The sequence below is a fragment of the Symphodus melops genome (assembly GCF_947650265.1).
Source record: "Symphodus melops genome assembly, chromosome: 5".
NCBI classification, from domain to species: domain Eukaryota; kingdom Metazoa; phylum Chordata; class Actinopteri; order Labriformes; family Labridae; genus Symphodus; species Symphodus melops.
Genome location: NC_136695.1, coordinates 19,596,819 through 19,623,009, shown reverse-complemented (window position 1 = coordinate 19,623,009; position 26,191 = coordinate 19,596,819). Strand labels below are relative to the sequence as shown.

The 26,191-nt window shown below is 39.5% G+C and overlaps 2 protein-coding genes across 3 annotated transcripts; one reads left to right on the top strand and one right to left on the bottom strand.

Annotated features, from left to right (window-relative positions):
* Nucleotides 1–220: 220 nt before the first annotated feature.
* Nucleotides 221–7,623, top strand: pdp1 (pyruvate dehydrogenase phosphatase catalytic subunit 1). 2 transcript variants are annotated; one of them, XM_079342992.1, is made up of 9 exons: nucleotides 221–346; nucleotides 2,117–2,381; nucleotides 2,465–2,632; nucleotides 3,195–3,406; nucleotides 3,718–3,799; nucleotides 4,334–4,428; nucleotides 4,531–4,699; nucleotides 4,781–4,999; nucleotides 5,515–7,623. In XM_079342992.1, exons 2-9 carry the CDS (start codon nucleotides 2,130–2,132, stop codon nucleotides 5,893–5,895), a joined length of 1,578 nt encoding a protein of 525 aa, XP_079199118.1. In that variant the 5' UTR covers nucleotides 221–346; nucleotides 2,117–2,129; the 3' UTR covers nucleotides 5,896–7,623. The 2 variants fall into 2 exon arrangements, with proteins under 2 accessions (XP_079199118.1, XP_079199119.1); XM_079342993.1 differs by lacking the exon at nucleotides 221–346 and adding an exon at nucleotides 403–545.
* Nucleotides 7,624–12,990: 5,367 nt separating this feature from the next.
* cdh17 (cadherin 17, LI cadherin (liver-intestine)) lies at nucleotides 12,991–25,475 on the bottom strand. The gene is made up of 19 exons (XM_079343928.1): nucleotides 25,401–25,475; nucleotides 23,767–23,823; nucleotides 23,169–23,264; nucleotides 22,898–23,035; nucleotides 22,663–22,798; nucleotides 21,787–21,945; nucleotides 21,271–21,423; nucleotides 19,486–19,691; nucleotides 19,247–19,378; nucleotides 19,022–19,172; nucleotides 18,307–18,516; nucleotides 18,141–18,217; nucleotides 17,777–17,965; nucleotides 17,058–17,302; nucleotides 15,897–16,027; nucleotides 15,419–15,643; nucleotides 15,203–15,313; nucleotides 13,930–14,046; nucleotides 12,991–13,839 (listed from the first exon to the last, which is right to left on the bottom strand). The coding sequence occupies exons 2-19, from the start codon at nucleotides 23,812–23,814 to the stop codon at nucleotides 13,748–13,750; spliced, it is 2,616 nt and encodes an 871-aa protein (XP_079200054.1). The 5' UTR covers nucleotides 23,815–23,823; nucleotides 25,401–25,475; the 3' UTR covers nucleotides 12,991–13,747.
* Nucleotides 25,476–26,191: the final 716 nt, after the last annotated feature.

Sequence of the window (26,191 nt, the reverse complement as noted above, 5' to 3'; positions counted from 1 at the left end):
CTGTCAAATGAAGGTACAAACAGCTTTGAAAAGATTGAACAGGAAAATAACCTGTTTTTAAAGTGATACACAAATATGTTAATATATGTATGACTTTAAAATGTGCAGATAAAAGAGATGTTGCTGTTGTTTTATTGTCTCGTGAATTTAAAAACATATTTCAAACTGGAGAGAATTTTCTCACAGGCCCTTTCTGCGCGTGTGGGTTTAATGTGACGTCATGGGGACTGTCAGAAGTCAGCCAATCATCGTTAAGTTTGTGGTGCGGCGCTCCTGAATGATACAGACCAGAGGGGTCGGTCTTCAGCTATGAACTTCAATAACTTCTTTTTATCTCCTCGTCAAGGTGAGTCAGAATGTAACGTTGCAGACCATTATTAGGGAGTTATGTTTGCATTGTTTTGAGCTTGTGCTGCTGTGTTACTGACTGTATCCTGTTTGAGATAGTCGGTGGGTGTCACCCAAATACCAAAAGCTACCATTAGCATGCATTTGGCTGCTCTGCCTGCTGGACTGACGCACGTCTTATCCTTATCCATTTAACGGTACGTTTATCTGTTCATGTCATATCACAGTGCCAGTATGTGGTCGTCCTCTTTCTCAGTTATCAGGCGTGTGCTCTTTGTTGCAATACTTTATGAGTCTCGCTAACAGATCGAGGTTAGCTTACACTTTTGTAGCCTTGCGTTTTCTTTTTGGCTAGGAGAGGCTAGTGATGTCAACAGACCAGGCAACTTTCCCCGCAGATCTCCGAGCTGGGACGGGCTCTCGGTGGGCTGTGTGACTCATATGCTGTGTGTGTGTGTGTGTGTGTGTGTGTGTGTGTGTGTGTGTGTGTGTGTGTGTGTGTGTGTGTGTGTGTGTGTGTGTGTGTGTGTGTGTGTGTGTGTGTGTGTGTGTGTGTGTGTGTGTGTTTGCTTGCATGGTCTGCTCCCTTAAAGCTGGTTTAACTCCAGGATATTTCCTCTGAACATTTTAGCATATATATTCACCTGTGCTGCTGCACATCCTCCTTACGTGAATGCACTCTGAGGAGTAGCGATACAAAAACCATGCACGCAATTAGGTCAGATTATATGCAGCCAGATTCCAGTTCAGTGGGCCACTATGATCAGACCACTAGTCAAGATCTAAATGTCAGGGCTGAGATTCTTCCCAAAGTTATTTTTGGGGGAGGGGGGCGTGGGTACATGCAGCCTTGTTGACCTGTGGGGGGGAGGAGAGTCGTGTTGCAAACCAAACCTGACAGTCATTCCAGTATGTACTCTGTTGGTGTCATCTGCTGACACATTTCTTTCCTCAGACTAAGAAACCAAAGGTGACTGTCTCTCTGCCTCCCTTGCTGTTAAATCATTAGGTGTCAGCTGTGCATGTCAGAAAGGATGGATATGAAAGATAAATGGACTAATAATTTAGCTTGATTACACTTTATTTTGCCTGTACACACATTATGTTGGCAGTTATTGTGGCTCAACAACCTAAAACGTTTAAAAAACATTTTAAACTTCTTCTGTCTTTCTGTGTAGTTGAGTAGTTTTTGGTTCTGTTGAACTGTTGCGCTCATAGTGAGGGGTTTTGTTATTGTCCAGCATCACTGTTACAGTATAGATAGTTTTCAAAAAAGAACAATAACACCTGTCAGAATATGGAAGTGCAAGTCAAAAGCACCACAATTAAAACTATGAATGAATGTATGTCTCACAATTTTATCCTTTTCATGGTGACGTTGAGTACAGAATTGTTGTAGTAAACAGAATTGATTTGAGCTGTAACAAGTGAACCTTACAACCAACTTTTGATGAAGCTGACAGAAACAATCAGTGGAAAATAAGTCGACGGTTACCTGACCGAAAAAAATCCCCAAATACTAGAAAGTTAATAATCAAGAGTTTGTTTTTGCGGGTTGGTGTTTGTGGTTATTTAGACATCCAGTGTTTAATTTAAATCTCTGATGTGTTCAACCTGTCCCAGTTTTAACTTCACCACATGTCTCTCTGCTTTCACGTCGTTTGCTTAATGGTGCAGAAAGAGAGAACACTAGTTTTCCCTCGAGCTCAATATGAACGCCTCTTAAATAGGAGTGTAAACATCATGTTCTCTGTGTGTGTGCCTATAGTGCTCCTTCAGCCATGCCTGTGACGTCTCAGCTGCTCAGGCGTTTGTCCTGTGCCAAGGTCCTCACATCCAGTCTGTTACCATGCCAACACCACCAGTCCCAGTTAGGACCCATGACTCATGGATCTGCCTCGAAACGGCCCTCTCATGTATGGCAAAACCACAGCAACTCGAGAAATTACCAGACAGCCTCGGTGCTCCGCAGCTACATCCTCAGCCCCCCGCAGGTCAACTCCATTCTGAAAGCCAACGAGTACAGCTTCAAGGTTTGTCAGAGGATTCAGTTCAAGCTCCTCCAACCATCTCTGCATCTCAGCGTTTCATCTTTTTGTATCTGTCTTAATTCCAGGTGCCAGAGTTTGACGGGAAGAACGTGTCATCAGTGATGGGATTTGAGAGTAACCAGCTGCCAGCAAACGCTCCTATAGAAGACCGACGGAGTGCAGCCACGTGCCTGCAAACACGAGGAATGCTGCTCGGTGTGTTTGATGGCCATGCAGGGTGTGCCTGTGCACAGGTAAAGCTGAGTCGGTTTATTGTATGCTACATGTCATGATAATGTGGTGTCACATGTACTGTTCTCAGATGAGTCATTGATTTATTTAAAGAGTTATATTTACTTTTTGTTGCGTCTCGCTGTCAGACGATGTGCGTTACTGAGAACATTCAACGTCTGTCCAGCTGCTCATTTGTCATTAGTTTGTAATTATTTCTACAGTTGCAAAGAGTAGAAATAATTACATAAAGATACACATTTATTTTATTTAACCAGGAAGAAAAAATCTCTTTTTCAAGAGTGTCCCGGACAAAACAAACAGCAACATAAGTAACACAGTTTCAGACAGACAACGAGCAGCCAAGAATACATCACAAATAAATCCTAAATAAATTTAACAAACAAATAACAGATCTGAACAGTAAATGTTTGTCTGGGTCAGCCACGATGACTAAACCATTTGTGTAATGATAGGAAAATCTGTTATCAATACAATATGAACCATCTTCTCTGAGACTGAATAATAGTATCTGTATGATACCAGTATCCTGATCCCCTGGTATGATTGATTCCTCTCCACCAGGCGCTGAGTGAGAGGTTGTTTTACTACATAGCTGTGTCTCTGCTCCCCCACGACACACTGTGTGAGCTGGAGGCAGCGGTGGAGGCCGGCAGGGCGCTCAGTCCAATCCTCCAGTGGCACAAACACCCCAACGACTACTTCAGCAGGGAGGCTCAAACGCTCTACTTCAACAGCCTGCGGACATACTGGCAGGAGTTAATAGATCTGACCAGGTGAGGATTGTGAAAGCCGCTTACAGGAGAAAGTCTGAACTGCAGCACTGTGGCTGGATCATTGTTTTTGTCCCTTTCTCTTAAAAACTGTGAAGTCAGAAAATACATGTTTGTTAACATTGCAAACTGGATGTGAAACTGGTTTTCTGATTACACTCATCTGTATCTTCAGGCAACACACCCACACCACACTGGCCCATCTGTTGTTTTGTCAATAGTGCAGTTGTTGTTCCCAGGTCTTGACCTTTTTCTCTCTCTCTCTCTCTCGCTCTCTCTCTTTTCCACTAATGGTTCTTTGTCTCCATTTGCAGCCCAGGTGAAGTTCCTGACACCCACGAGGCCTTAGTGAACGCCTTTAAGAGGCTGGACAGTGACATTTCCCTGGAGGCTCAGGTGGGAACTCTCTTAACAACCTATAAATGTGTCAAGTGTCTCTCTCATGCCTTCTTACAGTAGTCCATATTTGCTGATTTGGGGATTACATTTTGTTTTTTATCTGATATACATTCTTTCCCTTTAATTTCTGTTATCTCATGTGACATGTTGGCACTTGTTTAGCTAAATCACCTTATAAAAGCTTCTTCTGACATTTTCATCCGAGACTTTACAAACTATGTATCAGGCATGTTGCAACAGATTTACTTGCTTCCATTTGGTCTACATGTGATGAGTTATAAAACCATTTCATGATCAGGAACAGGTCCAATATGATCCTTTTGAAATAGGATCCCCTGCGTCATAGTGAGTGAGGGGCTCGAGTGCTGTGTCACTTATTATGGAACAAATTGAACATCATATCCTCATGGCAGCTGTGTAAAACATATGAGCATCCTAATTTAAACTTTTATGGACTGAAGCAAAGCTCAGGTGTCATTTGGTCTCTGTAATTCAAACCGTAATGCTCACAGTGATTTTTTTATCATGCAGGTTGGAGACCCCAATGCTTTCCTGCACTACTGGGTTTTAAGAGTGGCCTTTTCTGGAGCAACGGCCTGTGTGGCTCACATCGATGGACAGGACCTGTATGCAGAATAAACGCATGCATATCACTCGACCTTCAACATTCTGACTAAATGTTTTTAATGGACTGTCTAAATCTCGTTCTTTGCTTTCTGTTGCTGAAGCTACATAGCCAATTCAGGAGATGCTCGGGCGGTGTTGGGGGTCCAGGAAGAGGACGGTTCCTTCACTGCTCACACACTCTCAAACGACCACAGCGCCCAGAATGATGATGAGATGGCTCGGATACGGGGTGAACACCCTCCGTCAGAGAGAAAGACGGTTATCCGACAGGTAGGGCGACCGCTCCTGTGCTTCTTTTAACCGTTTTCATGTAGCACCCATTAAAACCTGCTCCTCTCTTATCCTGATCAGGACCGGTTACTTGGCCTCCTCATGCCGTTCCGTGCGTTTGGGGACGTGAAGTTCAAGTGGAGTATTGAATTGCAGAAGCGTGTGTTGGAGTCCGGACCTGATCAGCTCCATGAGAACGAGCACACCAAGTTCATCCCTCCAAACTACCACACGCCGCCCTACCTGACCGCTGAGCCTGAGATCACGTACCACAAGCTGAGGCCACAGGACCGCTTCATGGTGAGAGAGGAGACACAGGTTCATCACTTACAGAACGCTGACTTGTTTGTTGTCATTTACAAAGAATAATTAGTCGTCCGATATTTGAAACGATTTAGAATGTATCTTTTTATGCAGCACATTTTAAAAGTATAATCTATTAATATAAAACTTTGTTGCCATGTTCCTTTAACTATTCGTGGATGCAGTTATGTATCTAGCGAGGAATGAAAATTATCCAGAAGCATTTTTCTCTCATCTAGTCTCTAGGCTGGGGATTTTTCTTGTTGCACGGATGACTTTGATTTCTCTGGTCTTTTGACATGAGAACCTTCAAACCTTTTCAGACAAAGATGGTGTTGTAATGACAGTTACAGTTTTCATAATTGATTTACAATGGCAGTATAAGGTATAAAAATGATATACATTAAGTAATGAGCATTATGTAATGAACTCAGAATTTTTAAGTAATTTTCAAAATCTGATGTTATAAATGCAGAATGTATAGCTCAATGCTCCTCTATATGTTCCTGCAGGTGATTGGTTCAGACGGTCTCTGGGAGACCCTCCACAGACAGGAAGTGGTTCGTATCGTGGGGGAGTATTTGACAGGTGTGCATCAGCGTCAACCCCTTACAGTCGGAGGCTACAGGGTTACTCTGGGACAGATGCAAGGGCTGCTGGAAGAGAGAAAGGCTCTCTCATCTTCAGCTTTCGAGGATCAGAACTCAGCGACTCACCTGATGCGCCACGCTGTGGGAAACAACGAGTTTGGCACAGTCGATCACGAGAGGTTGTCAAAAATGCTGTCGCTGCCCGAGGAGCTGGCTCGCATGTACCGCGATGACATCACTATCATCATCTCTCAGTTCAACCCTCACGTGATTGGTGCACAGAGACAGGAGGGGCAGTCCTAAGAGAAACAAAGTCATTCTCAAATGTTACACTCAGGTGTACACACAAACACACACACACACACACACAAACTCACACACATGTTTGTCTGTCTATTATGGATGTTCACATAAGCACACTCTGTGGACGAACAGGCCGTCAAGAGAAAATCTGTCCAGCAGTCAAAATGAATTCTTTTAACTCTATTTATAGAACTCATTTGTATATCTGTGAGCAGTGGAAGACTTGAACTGGTTCTTTATGAAGTGAGAAGATCGCCATTAAAAACGGGATTGAGGTCATTTTCAAGCCTGTTTTGTATGCTGCAGATTTCCTCTGGTTACCGTGTCATGCTCACCTCTCTTCGTGGCTGATTAGATGCTGTTACAAAATGACTGTGCCAAAACATCCAAGGCTATCATCTGCTGAAAGATTGAACAGGGATGAAGTTATAGAAATTCCAAAGAGGTGAGGTTTTTTTTTGTTTTTTTACAAGGAAGGAGCTCTTTGTGAACGCAGCACTTACTCAATGCCTTTTTATATGGACTCTGGGCTGTCCTTATATAAATATATACTGTACTATACACCATACTCTTATTCTTTGCCGCTTGGTTTTCATACATCCTTCCAGGCTTCTAAATTTCAGAGGCTGATGTTACAACACAAATGGTTCTGTTTGTTTTTACTTGTACATGCCGTGGTATGAGATATTACTTATTTTTCAAAGACACATCTTGTTCTGTATTTACACGGCAGCCTGTCAATATTTGGATGATGTTGTTTACTCCAGCATCAGGTCGAAGTGCTAACTTTGAGCTGCTTTCAGCTGCACACCAATTCTTCTCAAATTTACACGGCACCCCTCAAAGCGATGTGATGTCCATTCTGAGGGAGGCCACGATGAATCTCAGGATTCAAAGGAGCATAGTTGTGAAAATGGAGAAAATACTTTGGTTACAGAAAGATTCCATCTATTTGTGTTATTGTTCGCTTCTTTGAATAAATACTTCCTCACATGAACGATTTAGAAAATATAAAACGTCTTTTATGCTTTAAAGGGTCATTCGACAAAAAAGTTGAAAACAAGCTCATGATGTTTTCATTTGAGAACTGAACTGCTGGAGAACAGAGCAAAACTTAACTATCCAAATATTTACCGACTGCACAGTCCAAAATGTCAAAAACTGTTTGAAGACTTACATTGTACTGAACTAAAGTTGGACCGATATCTACCTGTTGTTCCTCTCTAAATGTCTCAATTTATTTAAGTCAGTAACCTCTTAGCAAACGTAGTGACTCATTTCCAACACAGTCATCACATCTGGTTCCAGCTGTGATAGAGTAAAATGACCTCTTTCCTTTTGTTTGTTTTTTTTTACAAACTTTGTGGGGTAAAAAGGGACACCTCTGGAAAGACGATCTTGCCTTATGTTTGTCTTTTTTTTTTGCTGTCAGGTCATTCGTTGGTTACATATTTCATATCTCATAACAGCAACCTTGACAGCAGAAGCACACCATACTCCGGATTCTCTCCAATCCAACGCTAGTTACAGGGCCCGTCTCTGTGTTGAAGCGTATTCAAGCCCAAATATATAAGCAGAATGTAAACGTTGAAAGAAGCTGTTTGACTATTAAAGATTATTTATTCAGCTTGAGCATTATGTTACACGTCTTTATCTTCACATGTATAAATTGTAACTTATGTGGGTTAACTTTTGAATATGGAATGGTTTATTAAAACACTGAACACACTGGTTGGTTAAGAACGTTTGTGTAATGGTTGACTCAAATTGGCAAGAAACGTTGGCTGTTGCAGGTTTTCCTACCACTCACTTACCGGACTACAAAAATGAAAGATTTGTGGTTCAACATTTTCATTTCAACTACTTAAAAGGGAGGAGAACTGTTCTGTGCTAGCAGAACACATTTAGTATTTTATTTTAAGACTAAGTATTTAAAGAGCTAATAAAATATTATGCTTCATAAAAATCTTTTGAATTTTGAAGTAATTGAAGTGAATTATGTGAAATGAATAAGTGCTGTTAAAGTAGCCTATCCATGGTTATTTTCTTTTTTTAAAAACTGTTCTAGCTTTAAGTTTCTCAAATTTAAAGATGTGTTGTTTTTCAGGAAGACATTTGAGAATGTAAACATACTTTTTGAGCGAGGAATTAGTGTATTATTCCAGAAAGAGCTGATGTTGATGTTACCCCTAAATACAAAGTTTAAATAAGTTTAATCAACTTTCAGTGGAGTGCCGCGCACAGATCAACGCATCAGTATCAACAAGCAACTCACATCAATAAAAGCAACACTCAGGAGACGCCTGATTCAGAATCTTTGTCCCACAAGAGTAAACTTTAAAAGTATGTTGATTCAGGAATACTTACCGTTTTTATTCTCAATCCAATAACATTCAGAATAAAAGGCTTACTTTGTTTGGTGCATTTTAGCTGTGTGGTATTCCAGAGTCTTGTTTGGAGGTTTTTGTCATGAGACAGTCAGTGATTCACCACTAGATGGTGCTGTTGTATCAAACAGGACAAAGTGTCTATTTCAACTGGAGGAATTATCCCCCAGAACTCTGGTCTTTTTGACGAACATGGCTTTTCACCAAATCTACCAGGGTACAAATGTAGTTCTGAGGTAGAAGTTTAACCCTAAAAAAGACCCTGTTAGGGCATGTAAAGTAGGGACTTTTAACAATAGTGCATGCAGCCCTTGCAGTGCTGAATGGCTCTGATTGGTCATAAACATCCCAGAACGTCAGGCAGCAGTGGAAACTCAATCTTTGCGCCACAGGAACCTTTTAGTTCCTTCAAGAGAAGTCGGTGAACATTTTAGTTCTGGGAGTCGAAATGGGGCTTAATACTCAAGATTAAACAACTCATCCAGGATCTGTAAGATATTTCAAATTTCATATATCCATCACAAAACAACACTTAAAAAAGTGCTGAAGTGGCGTTCTAACGTAGTCCATTAAAATGAAGTAGAAAACAGTCCCCTTGTCATTGGCTCCCATTCTGGAACATTTCAAGCCCATTTTAAAGAAATTCTAGATTAAAGAAAACAAACTCATCCTGCCTCATCATCTCACTTTATAGCATTTATGTTAATGTGAATTACATGGTTCCGGATAATAACACATTTTTGTAGCTAGGTTTTAAATATTGCAGCCTGTTAAATAGTTCTTTACAGGAAAAGTATGCCAACAAGATTTGGGGATAAATTTGGATACAAGCTTATTGTAACTTATTTTGAATTAAAGGAGACTATCAGTAAGAAGAGAACTGGTTTTACTTGAGGCCCGCATCACATTTTAATCACCATAGCACTGAAAAACTGTAGGCGCCCAGAATTGCTGCCGTGTTCGTCGATAAGTGACATTAACTTTACTGGAAATAAACTTCAGTAAATCACTTTTGTCTTTGTGCCTCATTTCCGCGGCTGTGAGGGAGTTTTTTCCAGGACAAGTTCATAAAAACAGGCTGAAGTGATGTGCTTATGACGTTTATTTACTGCTTACGCATATTGTGTAAAGTTTCACATCACAAGGCGCAGTCACTACTCCTCTGATTTTCCAATGTTTAGAGAATACAAAGATTTGTTTTTCTGACATCATTACATTCACTTATAACCACAGTGACACATTTTGTTGGATTGTAAAGTTCCTATTTTACAAAGTACATGAACTGTCTGATGTAAATTTTGAAAAAAGTAATGATACATGTACAATGCAATTTAGGAATACCCAACACTGGTAATAAGGTAGATAAGGTAGGTATAGTTAAATAAGAGAAGTGATGTAGAGTTACTTACTTTCTATCTTGTTCCCTTCTTTCTGGATGTTTAGTCTCTCATTGTTGACTACGATCTGACTGTTTCTTTAAAATATACCGTAAATTAAGGACTATTGAGCGCACCTGGATATAAGCCGCACCGGCTAAAAATAGGTAAAAAAAAAATATTTGTACATATATAAGCCGCACTTGATTATAAGCCGCAGGTGTCCACGCTATAACAAGAGCTATTTACACAGAAAGACGTGACACAAAGACATTTTTTTAACTTTTAATGAAATACGTACTACTGGTAACATCCGCAAATATGAAGCCTACTGTAGCGGCTGATGAAAAAGATTACCGTAATATATTTCACAGGAAAAAGTCCATCCATTCACTGCCTCAGAATGACTTCATTACTCACTTCCTCAGTCTCTGTTGTCGCTGTCAGTGTCATCTTAACGTGCAGCAGCTCTGTTAGCTTCTTTGACAGCCGGGTCGATCGCCTTTAACTTGAAAGCTGCATCATATGTATTTCTCCGTGTGTTTTCCATGATGAGGGTGCGTGCATGAAGCGCAAAATGACTGATATTAAGATCCGATGTGACGAAGTCAAATGTTTTTGCGGCACAAGCTCATTGTCCCGCAAGAAAAATCCATAAATAAGCCGCATCGTTTTAAAAGCCGCAGTGTTAAAAACCGCGACAAAAAGTAGCGGCTTATAGTCCGAAATTTACGGTATGTATTTGTGTACAGGTTTATATCCTAAAAGTTGTGTTTTTTTAAGCAGTCATTATAAACTTGTTTTTTGTTTATTTGTGGCCATTGTGTTTCTGTTTTATTCGTTTTTCTCAAGTATGTTGATTTGTAAAGTAGTAATAATACTGTGCAAACTTAAAAAAAAAAAAAAAAAAGGGTGAGCCTCCTGAGGTCAAAAACAGGTCCACTAAAACAGCACACGTGTTTTGGATGAGTTAAGTTGCAAACAGCAGGCTAACAGATTGCCTTGTTTTGTGAAGTATACCTATGTTTAAAATAAATCTTGGTCATCTGGTTTCATTTTTAAAAACAAGCCTGTGACAGATCAGCTGATCAATGTTGGCTGTGATGGTAACTCCTAATATTTCTATATTAGGATAAGGGTTTTTGGCAATAAACACTTGCCAAAAACAACCTTGTGTGTGAGTGTGTGTAGTGATTTTAAAGCCTGATCTGCTGAGGGGGTTGGATCAATCACACTGTTTACTTTACTTGTCTTTCTTCAGCCTCTTCTCCTCTGTCCCTCAACCCTTCAATGTCTACCAACAGTTTTCTAGGTCTGTGTGTCCGTTGTTGTGGGACGTGTTGCTAGGATACAGACGAGGAGAGAGTGCAGACACAAACACTGGATAGACTTGTTGTTGAGTTGGTCATTATGAGGCTGCAGCTCTGACACTATTCTACATTTTGCTTGGAGAGTGCAACAGGTTGTTTGATGACTCATCTCAAACAGGCACACACCCACCCAAACTCATGAACACGGCACATGGACTTGAAGAATGCATGGTCTTGGCAACACATGTGACCCCCACATCCAACACTCATGCGTCTGAGGGTGTTTCTTTGTGCATGTTGAAGCCCCTTTGTGTCGCATGAAAGCACACAATCACTCCATTATCTTTTTAACAGTGCCGACAATCTGCGGCCAATCTCCCGCTGTCTCAGAGGTGACTCACAACATCACTCTCTGCAACACAAGCGTGGCCTGGCTGAATGCTCAGCAACAGACCAGCAGTGACCAAGAGAAAAAAAGAAAAAGGGACGATATTTGTCAGAAATCTGAACAGAAAGCCACCTGTAGAGAGAGCAAGTGGAGAGGAAGTTGTGTTCATGCTTGAGTCTTATGCCACAGACCCCCCTGTGACACCATTTCGGAGACAGACACAGACCCGTCGCCAGACCGTAGTCTTTGGGGGGCATATGAAATGCATGGATCTAATGAAGCTTAGCTCGCAGTGACAACAGACCTACGACACATTTTCTTATCTAAATGTTTTGATCCATATTTCTGAAGAAAATGTGTTTCTTTTGTTTGCTCAAACATAAAATCAATCAATTTATGAAGAAGAAGATCCTCTTCCCCATACTACATAGTGCACTTCTAGGACATAAAATGTAATATTAGAATGAATAATCGCTTTCTTTATTACATCTGTGTGTCTAATAACTACATTTTCAGTATTATTGCAAAAACTGTTGATATTCGCCCATATGTTCCGATATTGACAGCGACAAAGCTAGTCCGTCTCTATCATCTCAGATGTTTTAATGTTTGGTAAGGGTCAGTTATTTAAAATAAATTTAAGAATTGCATTTATTGCATACTGTACATAGTTTAAAGCAGACTTTAAGCTATGTCTGACCTTAGTGTTTATTTGTTGTTTCAATTTGACAGTAGCAGCATTCATGTTGACATTGCCCTTACAAATAACACTAACTTTATTTCAATGGTTTATAAGTTTGTATTGCCTATTTTGTATATATAGCATATTTTAGGCAGTTGTGTGTAGTCTACAGAATAATGAAGTTGTATTCTTAGTTGCACTGATATTATAAATCTTTAAAATGCAGAATTTAGTTATTTTATTATCTATAGTGTATCTATTGTAAACTGTGATAAGTTGAAGTAACATAAAAGTTCTTTACAGTCGACACGACCTCCGACCTTCCCGCCAGCCCTCTATCGTGGGTGTGGGAGGCAGGCGGGTTCAACGAAGGTCGCCCAAGTAGCATCATTATTGCCACTATCATCCCTCGACTGGTTGACATCTTTTATCCAGATCAAGACAATGTTTGATATGTTTTTGGCGTCTCTGCTGCCAGTTATTTACCGTGACATCTACTTAATATTTTTGTTTAGATTTGGTTAATTTGTTTGTGTGCTTTATTTTAATTTACTCAATTTAAACAGGTTATTCTTTAGCAACTGATTTTTTAACAAGGTTAGATGTAATTAATAATGATGTGTGCAATTTGCTGCCTCAATTTTATTGAGTAGTTAATGTGTTTCTGTTTTTACAGTGTAGCCTATAGCCTACACCACATAGGCAATGTTATGATGAATATCCATAACACACTTGACTATAAAACATATTAGATGTCCCACCAGAAGCATCTCTCACATTGCATTTTAAAGCAGTCAACAGAGGGATATGCATTGACATGTAACACACACACACACACACACACACACACACACACACAAGCATTTATGTGGGCGGGCCCGACCCCCTATGGCCCGCCGATAGCGAAGGGTGTGGACAGACACACACAATAACGATGTCAAACCAAAAAGTGTTTCCTTGTTCCTTTGTTTATTGGGAAACAGGGCAAAAATGGCTCATTGCAGAACACAGTAGTTGTTGTTTATTGCAGTTTTTGACTTCAGTGATGTTCTTTGTTGAATATGTTATAGAACTGTGAAGATATTTCCAGCTGTTGCAAAAAATTCAATATGGTTTTAGCAGATTAATAACCAACGAGCTGCAGGCCCAAAAAGCAAAACATAAAACTTTAAACAAATTGCTTAACGTGAAGATGAAACTGCTAATGAAACCACCTGTGTCTGAGAGAGTAAGTAAAATAAATTACAATCAAGCTTCATAAATGTATGATTCGCATTGGGCCTCCATAGATTCATTTAGCACTGCACTTATTAATAAAGGTCCACTCTTTTTTGTACATATAATAAAATAGGTTAGAGTAAATGTGTGTGTGCGTGTGTGTGTGTGCGTGTGTGTGTGTGTGTAGGTGTGTGTGCATCTATCATTGTTAGACTGAACCCAATCTTTACACCTTGAGATCAATTAAATTCCTGACTTCTGTTTCAGTCTTAGTAATGTTGTGTTTATTAACTTATTTTTAAGTATGTGTTTATTTTAAATGAATTTTGAACAAAAAAAAAAGAGTAGTTAATAATCCAGAGTCACGGTCTAAAAAAAAAAAGAAAAAAAAAAGAAAACATTGAACTAGAAAAACAAACTTGGTTTTAGGTATATGGATGTGATCTTCTCATGTAAGGAAGTACAAATGTGTGTGTATTTGGGCATTGTCTCTACGTCATGGGGCTCCTCTCATCATCACAGACAGTCCCAGCCTTCTTCTTGCCTTTTTTAATGTTTCTGATCACTACAATGAAGGCGATCACTGCAACAAGACAACACAAATAGGTCAATTAAACAAGAGAATATAAGCAGAATTTTACCAAACAGGTGAAAAAAGTCGCTCAGCACGTACAGCAAAATCCCAGAGTTCCGACTATGATGCCGATGGTGGGTCCCATTCCTAACGTGCCGTTCATTGATAATGGTGCCATGTAGCAGTAGCCCAACTCTGTGCAGTTACACACTTTCACTAAAAAGGAGTGGATCAAGAGCAAACACACATGTATGTTATGAAAAGAAACAAACCAACAATGTGACAGTACATCTTCAACTATCTATGTAAACGTATAGATAGAAACTGTTCTGTGCTCTGACTCTTTAAATATCTCTTGTTATTCTAATTTTGTTTTCAATTTTTCCAAAAATCCTGTCAGGAAAACAGTATCCCATGTGATATACAAAAAAGAGTCACAGTGTCTATTCTGTGTTTATAACCAACCAGTCCTAATCTAAAGAACAAAGTACAAATCCTTATAGACCTCCTCTTTGCAAACAAAACAGTGAGTAGCTCTTGCCAAAAAAAAAAAAGTGTGAATAGACCAGAGTATATTGACCAATAGCAGTAGGGAATGTTGTCTTTTTCAACACAATAGATAACACTTATGGTTTAGGGTCAGCAAGATACTTTCTTAAGGGTTTGGGCACTACTCTGGATATTTCTGAGCAAATGTAACATACTGACTAAAGAGTAAATTATTCAGTGATTATTCACTGTTGTGTGTACATGTGGAAAGTTGAGAGATGTCTATTTTATGTCTAGTTAGAATGTTTAAAATATCGAAAATATCAACCTTTTGGATTCAAATAGCTATAAAAGACAATTTCATGTGTTTAATACTTTAGTAAATGTGTTTGACCTCTTTACCTCACTGTATGTGACAGCAGCAAGTTAGCAGGAACACCCACTGAGACTAATGGTTTAAATTGTTCTGCTACTCACCCTGTTAAAAATCTGTTTAAAATAAAACAACACCCTCTAAACATACCGCTACTTCTGTGCAACAATACTTCAAATGTCTATGTTTGACTAAAGATTAATCTATTTTGAAGAATCGACAAAATGGAATTTAAAAGCCTGAATAATTGATCAACACACATTTAGGATGAGTGAGTACTAAGACCAGCAAGGCGGCAAATGGAATGGGGTTGGCCCCTAAAATATGAGTAAAGTGACTGTGTACATGGTAATAGGTTTAAATGGAAAACTATTGATGTTTATGACACAAAGGAATAAACAATATTTGTCTGTAGCTGCACAGACAGAATAATATCAGTTGTTTTAGATTTTTTAAGGGCAACAGTTAAGTAAACAGATGCAGCCTATAAGTTTCTATTGAAGAACAAACCTTCAAGCGTCTGTGTCACTCCCATGCCTGCATTGTCTCTGATGTTAATGGGAAGTCTGAAGGTTTTCTCCTCGGTTGATTTTTTAATCAGGGACAGTTTAGCTGTTGAACCTTCAAAACAAACACAAAGAAACAGGAGGGGTGTTAGAATCTGTATATACGAGTGTAAAACTTTCAGTTTGATACCAGTTATATCACTTCATCGTGTTAGCGTACCATCCACAATTTTCAGATCCCAGTTGGGAGATCTCTTGCCACTACCCAGGGTGAAGGTGAAGGGCTCTGAGAAGGGGGCACTGTCTGCGTCCTGAGCTCTGATGATGACAGGTTCAGGTTTCTGCATACAGATGAAGGCATTACTCTCCATCAGCTTGGGGATATTGTCGTTCACATCCAGCAGCCTCACAGACAGGATGCACTCAGATGACATTTCTGGGTTCTCTGTGGATGAAGAGAAATCAGAAGGCATGAACATAAAAAAGGGCCATTGATTTAACATAACTTTGTTGTATGACATGAGCGATGGACCAATTAAAGGTCACAAGTAATCAAATTCTGTTTGAAAAGTTTGACCTTGATTATTGATTACTTTTTAACAACGGCTGAAATAATAGAACAAATATGAAACCTTTAAAACTCTTGCAACTGCAATGACAAAGTGTTTAAAAGCTGTGAAGTGAGTTTAATGTCTCACCCTTCTCATATGCAGTGACAGTGACATCGAAGGACTCCTGGGATTCTCTGTCCAGCTTGTCTTTGGTCTTGATCTGTCCCGTGGCAGCATCGATCTCCAGCCAGCCCAGAGTGTCACCATCCAACTTAAAACTGCACCACACAAAGACACACACACACAAAATACAACACAAATATTGGAAGGCAGGCAGCAGAAATCATTCATGAAACACCAGCCTCTGAACTGGGGCCCAGGATATATACTGGCAGTCAAAACAAATCCATAGTCTCTTTTAGGTACACGTGATGAAAGTCCTAACATGAAGCTCCAAACCAGCTGCCAAAGGGAACTATTAATGTAACAGATGAAGCCAGTACTGAGCTGAAGAGTCCTTCAGATATGACAGCCACGTGTGTGTTTGTGTTCAGTTTGTTCTTTAACAGAACGACTTAATGTCAGTGTTGTTGTGTTGTAATAGGAGGGTTTTCTTGTATATTTTTGAATGTGCAGGTGGCATCTAGATAAAAGATCAACACAAAGACTCACATCTTAACAGAGTGCAGTCAGTGATGGATCAACCTGAAGAAGCAGACAGCAGCAACTTTGTTTACGTATATACTACTAATTTTATTGAATACATTCTGACAATGATGGCAACACATGTAACAGTTGTTTGCCTTTTTTATGAAGAGTTTTTAAATGTTAAACGTAAAGTTACTTCAGATAAATTGTTGAATAGATAAAATAAATGGATAAAAGAAGAGAAAGAACCAGCTTTAGTCAGGCGAGTTAGTCCAATTTACTGTTCTTTATAAATCAAAAGAAATGAGCATGATGGGGGACCTGAACAAAAAGGAAGCTGACTTGAAGAGATTGGCTTGTTGATATTATATAACAAATAGTACAGCTGTCATTGGAGGGGCATGTACGATCATTTCAGAATTATATTTTTAGGCACTATGGCTGTTGCTTCTTTGTCACATCTCATGAATACATGTGGCCTTGGATCTATCTGCCGTATTATACTAATTATAAGAACTATAGAACTATAAGAACTATAATCAATTCTAATATCTCATACTCTTTTTTTATACCTTTTATTTTCTCTTTTAATATGTTGAGAATACATAAACACAGACAATTGAGTCCATTTCAAAGAAGGAAAAAAAGGAGCATATTTACCCAATATCTTTGCCCTCTGGATCATTGGCCTCCACAGTGAGCAGCACTGAGCCCTTGGTGGTGTTTTCAGGCACAGTCACATCCAGGATGTCCATGCTGAACTCTGGAGCCTCATCTACGTCTGTGAGAGACACTGTGACGAAGGCTGTGGAGTTAGCACCATATTCCAGACCTTTCATCAGCGGCTCCGGGTTACGAGCATCAATCCGAAGATTGAGGATGGGAGAGGCCTCGAAGTCCAAAGGCTGCAGGGAAACAAGCCGGCCGGTTAGAGACAGAAGGAGAGGCAAACAATGTGTTGAAGGTCCTATGAAGATCACTACACAATCATGATTCTGTTAAATATCTTGGAGGTTTTAATTCAAAGTCACAGAGGCAGTAATACAGGCATCTTTATTATTTTACAATAAAAATAGTAAGAAATCAGAACCAGCAGCTTCAGAGTTTTCACCCTTGAACATTTTTGATAATGGATAGGAGGCATTTATCAAGAAAAGATGACAACTTTTTGTTGGTTGCAGAGTCTAAAAAACAACCTAAGAGCTGGAGATGAGGTGTGTCTTAAGCCTCCTGACAAACAGCTTCACTGCGGCCGCCTGTCAGTCAGGCAACAATTCAACAGCATCTTATAAGATCATATATTAGACCATAATCATTGTGTTTTATGACAATCATCTGTGTGAGCGAATGTGTCAATGTTGAGTACATTTATACCATACCTTAACAATGACAAGATGGCCGACACCTTTTCCATCTGTTTCCACAGTAAAAGCGTTGTCATCGTCGCCTTCAGAGATGTTGAACACAATGGTGGAGCTGCCACTGTCTGGATCATCACTGTCTGATGCACTGATGGTCATCACTGTGTGTCCAACATCAGTATTCTCAGGCAGAGTGTGAGTGCCGTACTGTACACACACACACACACACACACACACACACACACACCCCACACACACACACACACACACACACACACACACACACACACACACACACACACACACACACACACAAATCATGGAGAAAATCAGCCAGACAGCATGGGAGATAAACAAGACAAACAATTGCTCACATACTCACATCATTCTTCTCAAACACAGGCAGCTCATTGTTAACATCAATGACCTTGATGACAACCTTACACTCTTCGCTGAATTCTGTGAAACAAATATCACAGGTACTTAATTGGGAACTGAAAACGTACCTGTATTTACAGGTGTGATACTTCCTACAGGATGTGTGTTACCTGCATCATTCACTTGGACATTGAGGTCAAACATCTGATGGTCCCTTCTCTGCAGCTCGCGTAACAACTGAATCCTTCCAGACGCAGCGTCGATCGAGAAGGCGTCGTATTGAGTTGAAGGAATTACGGACAGGATGGTGTAAGTCAGCTGTGAGTTTAATGTCCCGGGTTCGTCGTCATCATGGGCCTCTAGTGTACCGACCAGGCTACCTGAGACCACAAGGACACCAAGTTAAGAATGAAAGCTATAAATGATTGTTCTTGTGTTTAGAGCTGTTTATCTGTTTTGGGGTTTTCTTTTACGAGGTATAAGGAATTCCTCTAAGGTAGACTTTTTTAGGAGCTAAAGGTTTGCCTTATATTATCATGTTTTTTTAAGCTATATTTACTATAATTTCAGGCTACTTTCAATTTATTAAGCTGAATTTTAAAGATGTGTTCCGCAACTTTGTGCTGCCTTGCAGATTTTATATGCAGTGCTTTAACTCGTGACAGAAAATGTCTACACTGCTGTGTTGCTATTTTTACTTATATTTAACCGTCTGATGGCGATTCTTTTATGGTTCTGGTCACTTTTTCGTCTAAACCTCTTGAAAATGTGTGTTTTGCCATTGGCTGAAGGAGGGAACATGTATCACCCTTGGTGTCTTGAATGGCTTATGTAATAATCTCTCTCTCTCACACACACACACACACACACACACACACAACTTACCTACTGGCTCTCCCTCCTGCACCTCAAAGACACTCAACTCTTTTTCACACACTGGTTTGTTGTCGTTCACATCTTTTACTAAGACCTGAATCTCCATGGGTGGATCCACCTCTTTACCAGTGTGATCCACAGCCAGAACTACCAGGATGTACTGAAACACAAGACCAAGAATGTTATTTTCACTTAAGCTAAGAGGGGATAATCGATTAGGCTGGTTTCATGTACCATGGCCTTTTCTTCTCTGTCCAGCATGTCTGTCAGAAATATCTCTCCGTTTTCTGAGATCTTGAATGGGAATTGCAGCTCTCGTTCTTTCTGAACTAATCTGTAGATGGCGTCTGCCTCATTAGACTCGACCTGGATTGAAAACAAGAATAAAAAGATCAGAGAGGGGCGTCAGATAAAGAGCAGGTGTAGTGAATGTTTGTACTTGACATTTATGCAGCATGTGAATCCCTCCACACCTTCGTGATGATTCGAGGATAAGATTCATCTAAGTTTTCTTGCACAATTATAGCTCCAGGATTGACCCACAGATTTTGCTGCACAACAATGTGCACCCTGGTGTTTCCACTCAGCGCCGTCTCCGACTCTCCCCCCAAATCTTCCACGCGCACTATCAGGGTGTAGTCTGGGTCCTCCATGGGGTCCACATTCCTCCTTCTCAATTCTAAAACCAGAGATGTTGAGTCATGAAAGAGTAACAATAAGAACAAGTTCTGGGATATTATAAACACAAAATCTTTTTTTGTTAAAAACTATGTCACATGGACAGGGTCTTCAAATCAGTGATCGCTTAGCTGCTCTCCATTCTTGAACTCATCAACCCAAGCAGCACTAATCGCTGACAGTGATTAAACTGTGTGTTTATCTACACTGACACTATCCCTCGCTCTGTGTCATCACAAGATCAAGCTTCTCAAGCTTTAAGCAACACAAATCAAAAGGCTTGAATTACTTGTTGCTTTGACTTTAGAAATATTTGTAAAAACAAAATACCACCTGCAACAGCAGAAACGACATACATCAGGAAAAAACGTGCAGCAAATTAAGAAACAGTGTTCATTTAAAAAGCCGGTGAAAGTATCTGAAACACACTGCAACTCAAAGAAATGTTCTGCAAAAAGCTTAAACAACGGTCTTACATCAAACGCTCTGCAGAGATATAAATGATACATGGTCAAAACAAAGTTTCTTCAGAAAACTACAATCACAGAAGACCAAAGAATATAAACATGTCAGGATCTTAAAGACAGATGGGTCCAAATGAGGAAATGTAAAATATTTGTCCTAAAACCTCCTTAGACTTCAGCAGATCAGGTTGTCAGTAAAGTGTAAAGTCTACAGAACTAACAGATCCTGAAATACTCAGATATATTTTTACACAAAACACCAGTTCATCAGGACGCACAGGCTAACTCTGCTGCATCCTGTGTAAAGGTGCTCTACACTGTGCACAACCAAGTCTTCTCAACCAAGCTTGATGTACTTTGGAGCTTTAAGATGTATCTGTTGTTTTGTTTTCTAGTGTGATTACGATGCATGACATTTTTCTCTCTGATCAATTAGTGCAATGATTTCAGATGACGTTTAAGCTCGCCTCTATGTGTTTACTGGTACTGATATATTTGCGAGGGGAAAAAATGTGATACTGATATATCGGCAGATATCTTTCTCAGATCTATCGTACGCATTTATTGCATCGATCCCTTAAATGCAGTTGTCAAACACTTGACGAGGTATTTAATGAAGAAAAGATCAAACTGTCACTCAAACTGAATAGTAACTGCACATGTACGTGCCAAGTTCTTGCTTTAATCAATATACCACACTCTGCTGGGGACAGAGAACTGCTATTATCTTATCTTATCTTATCTTATCTTAGTGTAATACAATGAAACTCAAATCAAATGACTGGTGAATAAATCTCGTAATATTGTCGCATGTCTGCGATAAAATGAGTCGATAACTGAGTCACTGAATATGTTCATATCTGCCAATATTATCAGTCGAGCTCTAGATTAGACTTGCCTTTATTTGATCTGTCCATGTCTTCTTTTATGTCAGTACCTTTTTTTTACCTGTTGCTCTCTTTTTGTTGGCCTTTTTTAATATGCTATCTGGAAGCACGCAGTGGCGTCTGTTCTTTAAAGGTGCGATTTATTGATGGTACTTATCACTTTGATGAAGGATCAGACTTACTTATCAAAACAAAATCCTCATTGCAGCTTTCACATGTGGACACAAACCTGCTCTCTCCACACAGGTGAAGAAGGGATTGTTTTCAAAGGGGACCTTCTGCACTGGACAGTATTCTTCAAACTTTGTCTTCAGAGTGTCAATACTCCTATCTTCTCCTCTGCCATAATGGATGACTTCTCTGGCTTTAAGGGTTGCTTCACCTGTTGAAAAACACACATACACGTTTTCACACATTAAAACATGTTATGAACTAGTTCAATGGAGTTTTCTGTCGGGGAAAATGTGATCAAGCATTTTCTCACAGATGTAAAGAGGCATGTTCAGTCTCTTTCACATGCATGCACACTCAGCATAAGCTGTGACCAACAGCACGCGACACATTTAGGCAATCTGCCTCCAATCAGTGTTAATCTTGAGCACAGAAGATGAGCTGTGTAATCTGGATTTGCAGTGGCACTATATAGTCAGATTACAAGCAGATATGGAAAGCTACAGACTTTCCCAGCAGACAGTGCACCTTTTTCTGTTTGTTGATGTCTATGCACAGATATGTGTGCTATCACCTTGTTCAGTGGTGGAGATCTCTCCAGTGTCTGAGTCGATCTGGAACATTAGTGTATTGTGTTTGCTTGGGATCTGGCTGACCAGGCTGTATTTTAGATGGGCGTTGGGTGTCTCAGGATCATCCCGGTCCAATGCAAACACCCTGGTAAATGCAACACCTGGATAAAACAGACAATACCAATGTTAAAGTCTAACCTCAGTGACATGTCAGAGTTTCAAATTAAGGAAGGATAATTCATTTTACATAGTTCATAGGTAGTTTTGCTGCTTCTCCTTACATACAGTATGTATGCTAGGAATTATTTTTAAACACAAAGGTGTACACAGATCCTGCATCTTTTATTATCCAAAAGCAAAACAGCTTTAGGGAGATTTTTTAGCATTCAAAACACAAAATAATGTGCTTATTCTACAGCCCTTATTAGACAATGTGAAGTGTTAATTTACAAAAAAAAACATAACCTGCAATATGCTCTTTAAATATATATTTCCTAAAAGGGAAAGTATTCATGTATGTTGGCACATGATTTGTATTCACTACAAATGTCTTAAAAAGCTTTAACTGAATGAACACATTTCAGTACTAAGTTCTGCAATATACTGTATGATTAGGATTAAGCTGAGATGTTGTTTATGTTTTTATGGTTTTATAAAGGTCATTTCATGGTCAGGCCACCCACGTCCAAGACTCTGTTGTTCAGGTTGAACATTTTTGCAAAATATGTTTAAACGAAAAAAAGTTAAAAACATTTCATAGACTTTAACCTGACAATTGAATCTGTTCCCAACCTCTGAAGCAATGCTTTTTGTTAAATCGTGTTGTCTGTGTTTCAGGCGCTTCCTCTGCTTTAATTAAATATTTGTAACACACATACCTTCCCGACTGTGTTCTCTAACCATGGCTGTGTAGGCGCTCTGGTTGAAGTACGGAGCATTGTTGTTGACGTCCAACACATTAATTGTTAAGTCAATTGGGTCTCCCACAACTTCATCATCTGCCAGTGCCTCCACCTGAATATGATCACACACAGAAGTCAGCTTTTTTTTGTAAACAGTGCATCATCATTACTATTATAAAGGTATTTTTAAGACAAGAGAGAAACAATTTACCATTAGTATGTAATGATTATCTCGAGACCAGTCCAGAGGCCTGTCCAGAAACAGCCACCCATCCTTTGAAATTTTAATGTCTTCCCTGCCTTCTCCACTCAGCCGGTAGTTATTTACACTTGGATTGGTCGACTTAAACTACAGAGTGAAACATGTGTTGATAAGAAAAAACTCTAGAGACTTATGAAAACAAACAACAACCGATACAGAAAAAGTACAGTCTTATGAGAATAAATTACTGGAGGTAATTTACTCTGTTAATTTTTAATACCTGGTGGATGGCGTAAGGCACTGGAGTCCCTTCTGGCACATCCAGTTCTGTGTTCTCAAATGGGCCTTTCTTATTCTCCAGATCTGTCCCAGCAGCCTATTAGAGCGCACAGGGAGAGGTCCAAGGTCATTGAGCTCACATTGAATCTGTCACACTCACACATGCTTTTGCCCTTTTTTGCTTCAGCCTTGTTACTGTAACTGAATGTAGTCAAACATTGGGGGCAGGTTTTTACTGCTCAGTTATTTATTGAACCAAAAAGAGACGACAGATTGGGATAGACCGTACTTGTATCCACTGTGAGGAAGGAGACCAAAGTCTACAGAAAGAGGACAAATGCTAACTTTACGCTTCCTTTAGGTTTTTTAAAATAAGTTACTGATGGTTTCTCTGCACACTTTAACCCTGCTGACAGTAACTGAAATATTCACCAACAAAACTGTTTCATGAATTACCATATTACATAAAGTACATGAATAAATTGAAGCATTAATCCACACTGACTAAAAAACCCTTTTAACAGGTTTGGGCATTTGAGCATTTACTATGAATATGTATCGATGGACAGAAGCAGCAGTTGGAAGTGTTATGTACTCACAATGCTGAGCAGGAGTGGGAGCAACAACAGACGCACCATGGAAGTCATGATCACCGTCTGGGAAGGAAAGAGAAAGAGGTGGAGAGATATGGGGCATAAGGGTAAGAAAGATGGCAAAGAAGAGAGCAGAAGGAGACAGACACATGACGAGGAAGATTTAAGTCACACATTTACATAACACAGAACATTGTTTTCACCTTCCTCTGCTGTTAATTTACTCAGTCCAAATGGAAACAATTAAACCTTCATATTCTATTGCTTCATACAGACATTATTTTTGTCCTTGAGTTTCCACTCATGTATCTGCTATTAATCTCTTCCTTCTGCTTTGCACTAAAAGGGACCTTAAAGTCCTTCTGTGTGTGGCTCCAACTACACAAGCAGGTAAAGTACCTACCAGAGAAATCGAAAGCTCACACACTGCTACGCTTTTTCACAGAGGGTGTCAGTGGGGCATATCTACCCAAACGTCAAAGTGTGTAACCCTGTTGCTTACACAAGAGGAAGAAATAACTTAATATGGAAGGTTTGTAGGTACACAAGAGCGACATCTAGACAACTTCTCGTTCCCCCAAAAATGGTGCACTAAACATTTATTGATATTTTTATGTCTTACACTTCAGACTTGGAGCTGTTCAATAACAGAAGTTTCAAAAAGTCTTGGACGGACATTATAAACTCAATGTTGTATTTATATGACAGCAAAACATATTTATAGTTCAGTTTGAATCAACATAACCATGACACTGCTTGGACAACAACAGAAAATGAAAATAAAACTGTCCAAGATGAGTAACATCTGAAAAGATAAAACAATGAAAATGTGGTTGTAAATGAACCTGTTAAAGAGAGAGGTTAAGAATCAGTATGAAGGTTAAAGTCAGCCGTCAGAAAAGTGAAGGTGACATTGAGTCATGGCTAACGACCTCTTTGTAGCAGGGCACACTTTAATGACAACGCCCAGCTATAAATCTTTATTGGAACAAGACAAGTTCAACTTAAATTTGCCCAAATCTTTGTCAAACTTCATTTATTTCCACTCAATGTTCGGGGTAATTTATTCTAACTGCCCTCTATTTTACTAACAATATCAATATTGTACAGTATATATATGTACAGTTGTTTAAACTAACTTACAGTCTAGGAAAAGTTATGGTAAATTGAATTGTCTAATGTAATTATTAGATAATTGTAATGTATCCAACAAAGAATTCATGAAAAAGGGGCAATAATGATCACACCATGATCACTTTGATTTGGGTGTTGCAGGCCCTTCCTGTCTCCTTTTTGACCCAATCACTGGATGACCTATCTTCGTTATATTTTTTTGTGGCTATTTCCCAATGTTGAGTGTCTTGTTTAGGTTGTATTCCAGCCAAAACTAGACTCTGACAGCAACACAGGAAGCCATGAAACATAAAAAGGTTGGTATGCCGTCACTCTGTACCAAGGCCCTGCCAAAGTCACGTCAAGATCACAGTACATTTCCAAGTCACTGAAAGTATTCCACATAGTGAGCTCAACCAAGTAAAACCCCAGAGGATATCCAGTTAGTGTCCTATTCCCAGCCAAAAATCAATGTAAAAATACAGAATATATCAGAAAGTATAGGACAGAAGTGTGCAGAGACTTACCTCGCAGGAGAGATCAAGTGAGTCACTCCTCAGACTTCAGAGAGATCTGAGCAGCTCCATCCTGTCTGGTCAAACGTTAACCAAGTGTTAACCAGCTACGTTTTATTGGATCTAATGATTGTCTAATCACCCTGCCTTCTATGCTGGATAGCCAATGAGAGAAGTAGCTAAAGGAGAGAATGAGACAGGAAGAACAGGACAATGGTAGAACTAGTACAATAATAGGCAAATCTATTGTAACTGCACTTAAAGATAGTCTTTGATTTGACATAAATCCTAAAATGCTAATAGTATTGGTTCTATGAGTGGGCTAGAGTCAGCAGAACAGAAACTCTCGAGAGAAATGGTATCATATGTTGTACTTTTCAAAGAGTAAGTGTGAAATACAGACAAAAAGAGAAAAAACTAAAAAAACAAAGCAAAGCAATAATGCTTCAAATCTGCCTTTCAGCTTGTTCTTTTGCCTCAGACTTTGACCTCTGTGCCATTTCCTGTCAGATTTCCATTAGTAACACAGTCACTGATAAGAAGCTGTGTGCAGACAATGGGAGTAACAGAGTCTAATGAAAATCCTATGGATCATTAGAATGTAAAAGTATGCACTCAGCAGACTCAATAAGTTAATGCACGACACACCAAGAAGCTTTTAAATATTGCTTTTTACATCTTCTGTATGAGTGAATGCAACATGGCGCACTAACAGTGACCTGTTGTGCCATTGTGTTATACTTTATTGTACATATAGATGGGATTATCTTCTATACATCCTGACATACAGGCTAAAATCCCGG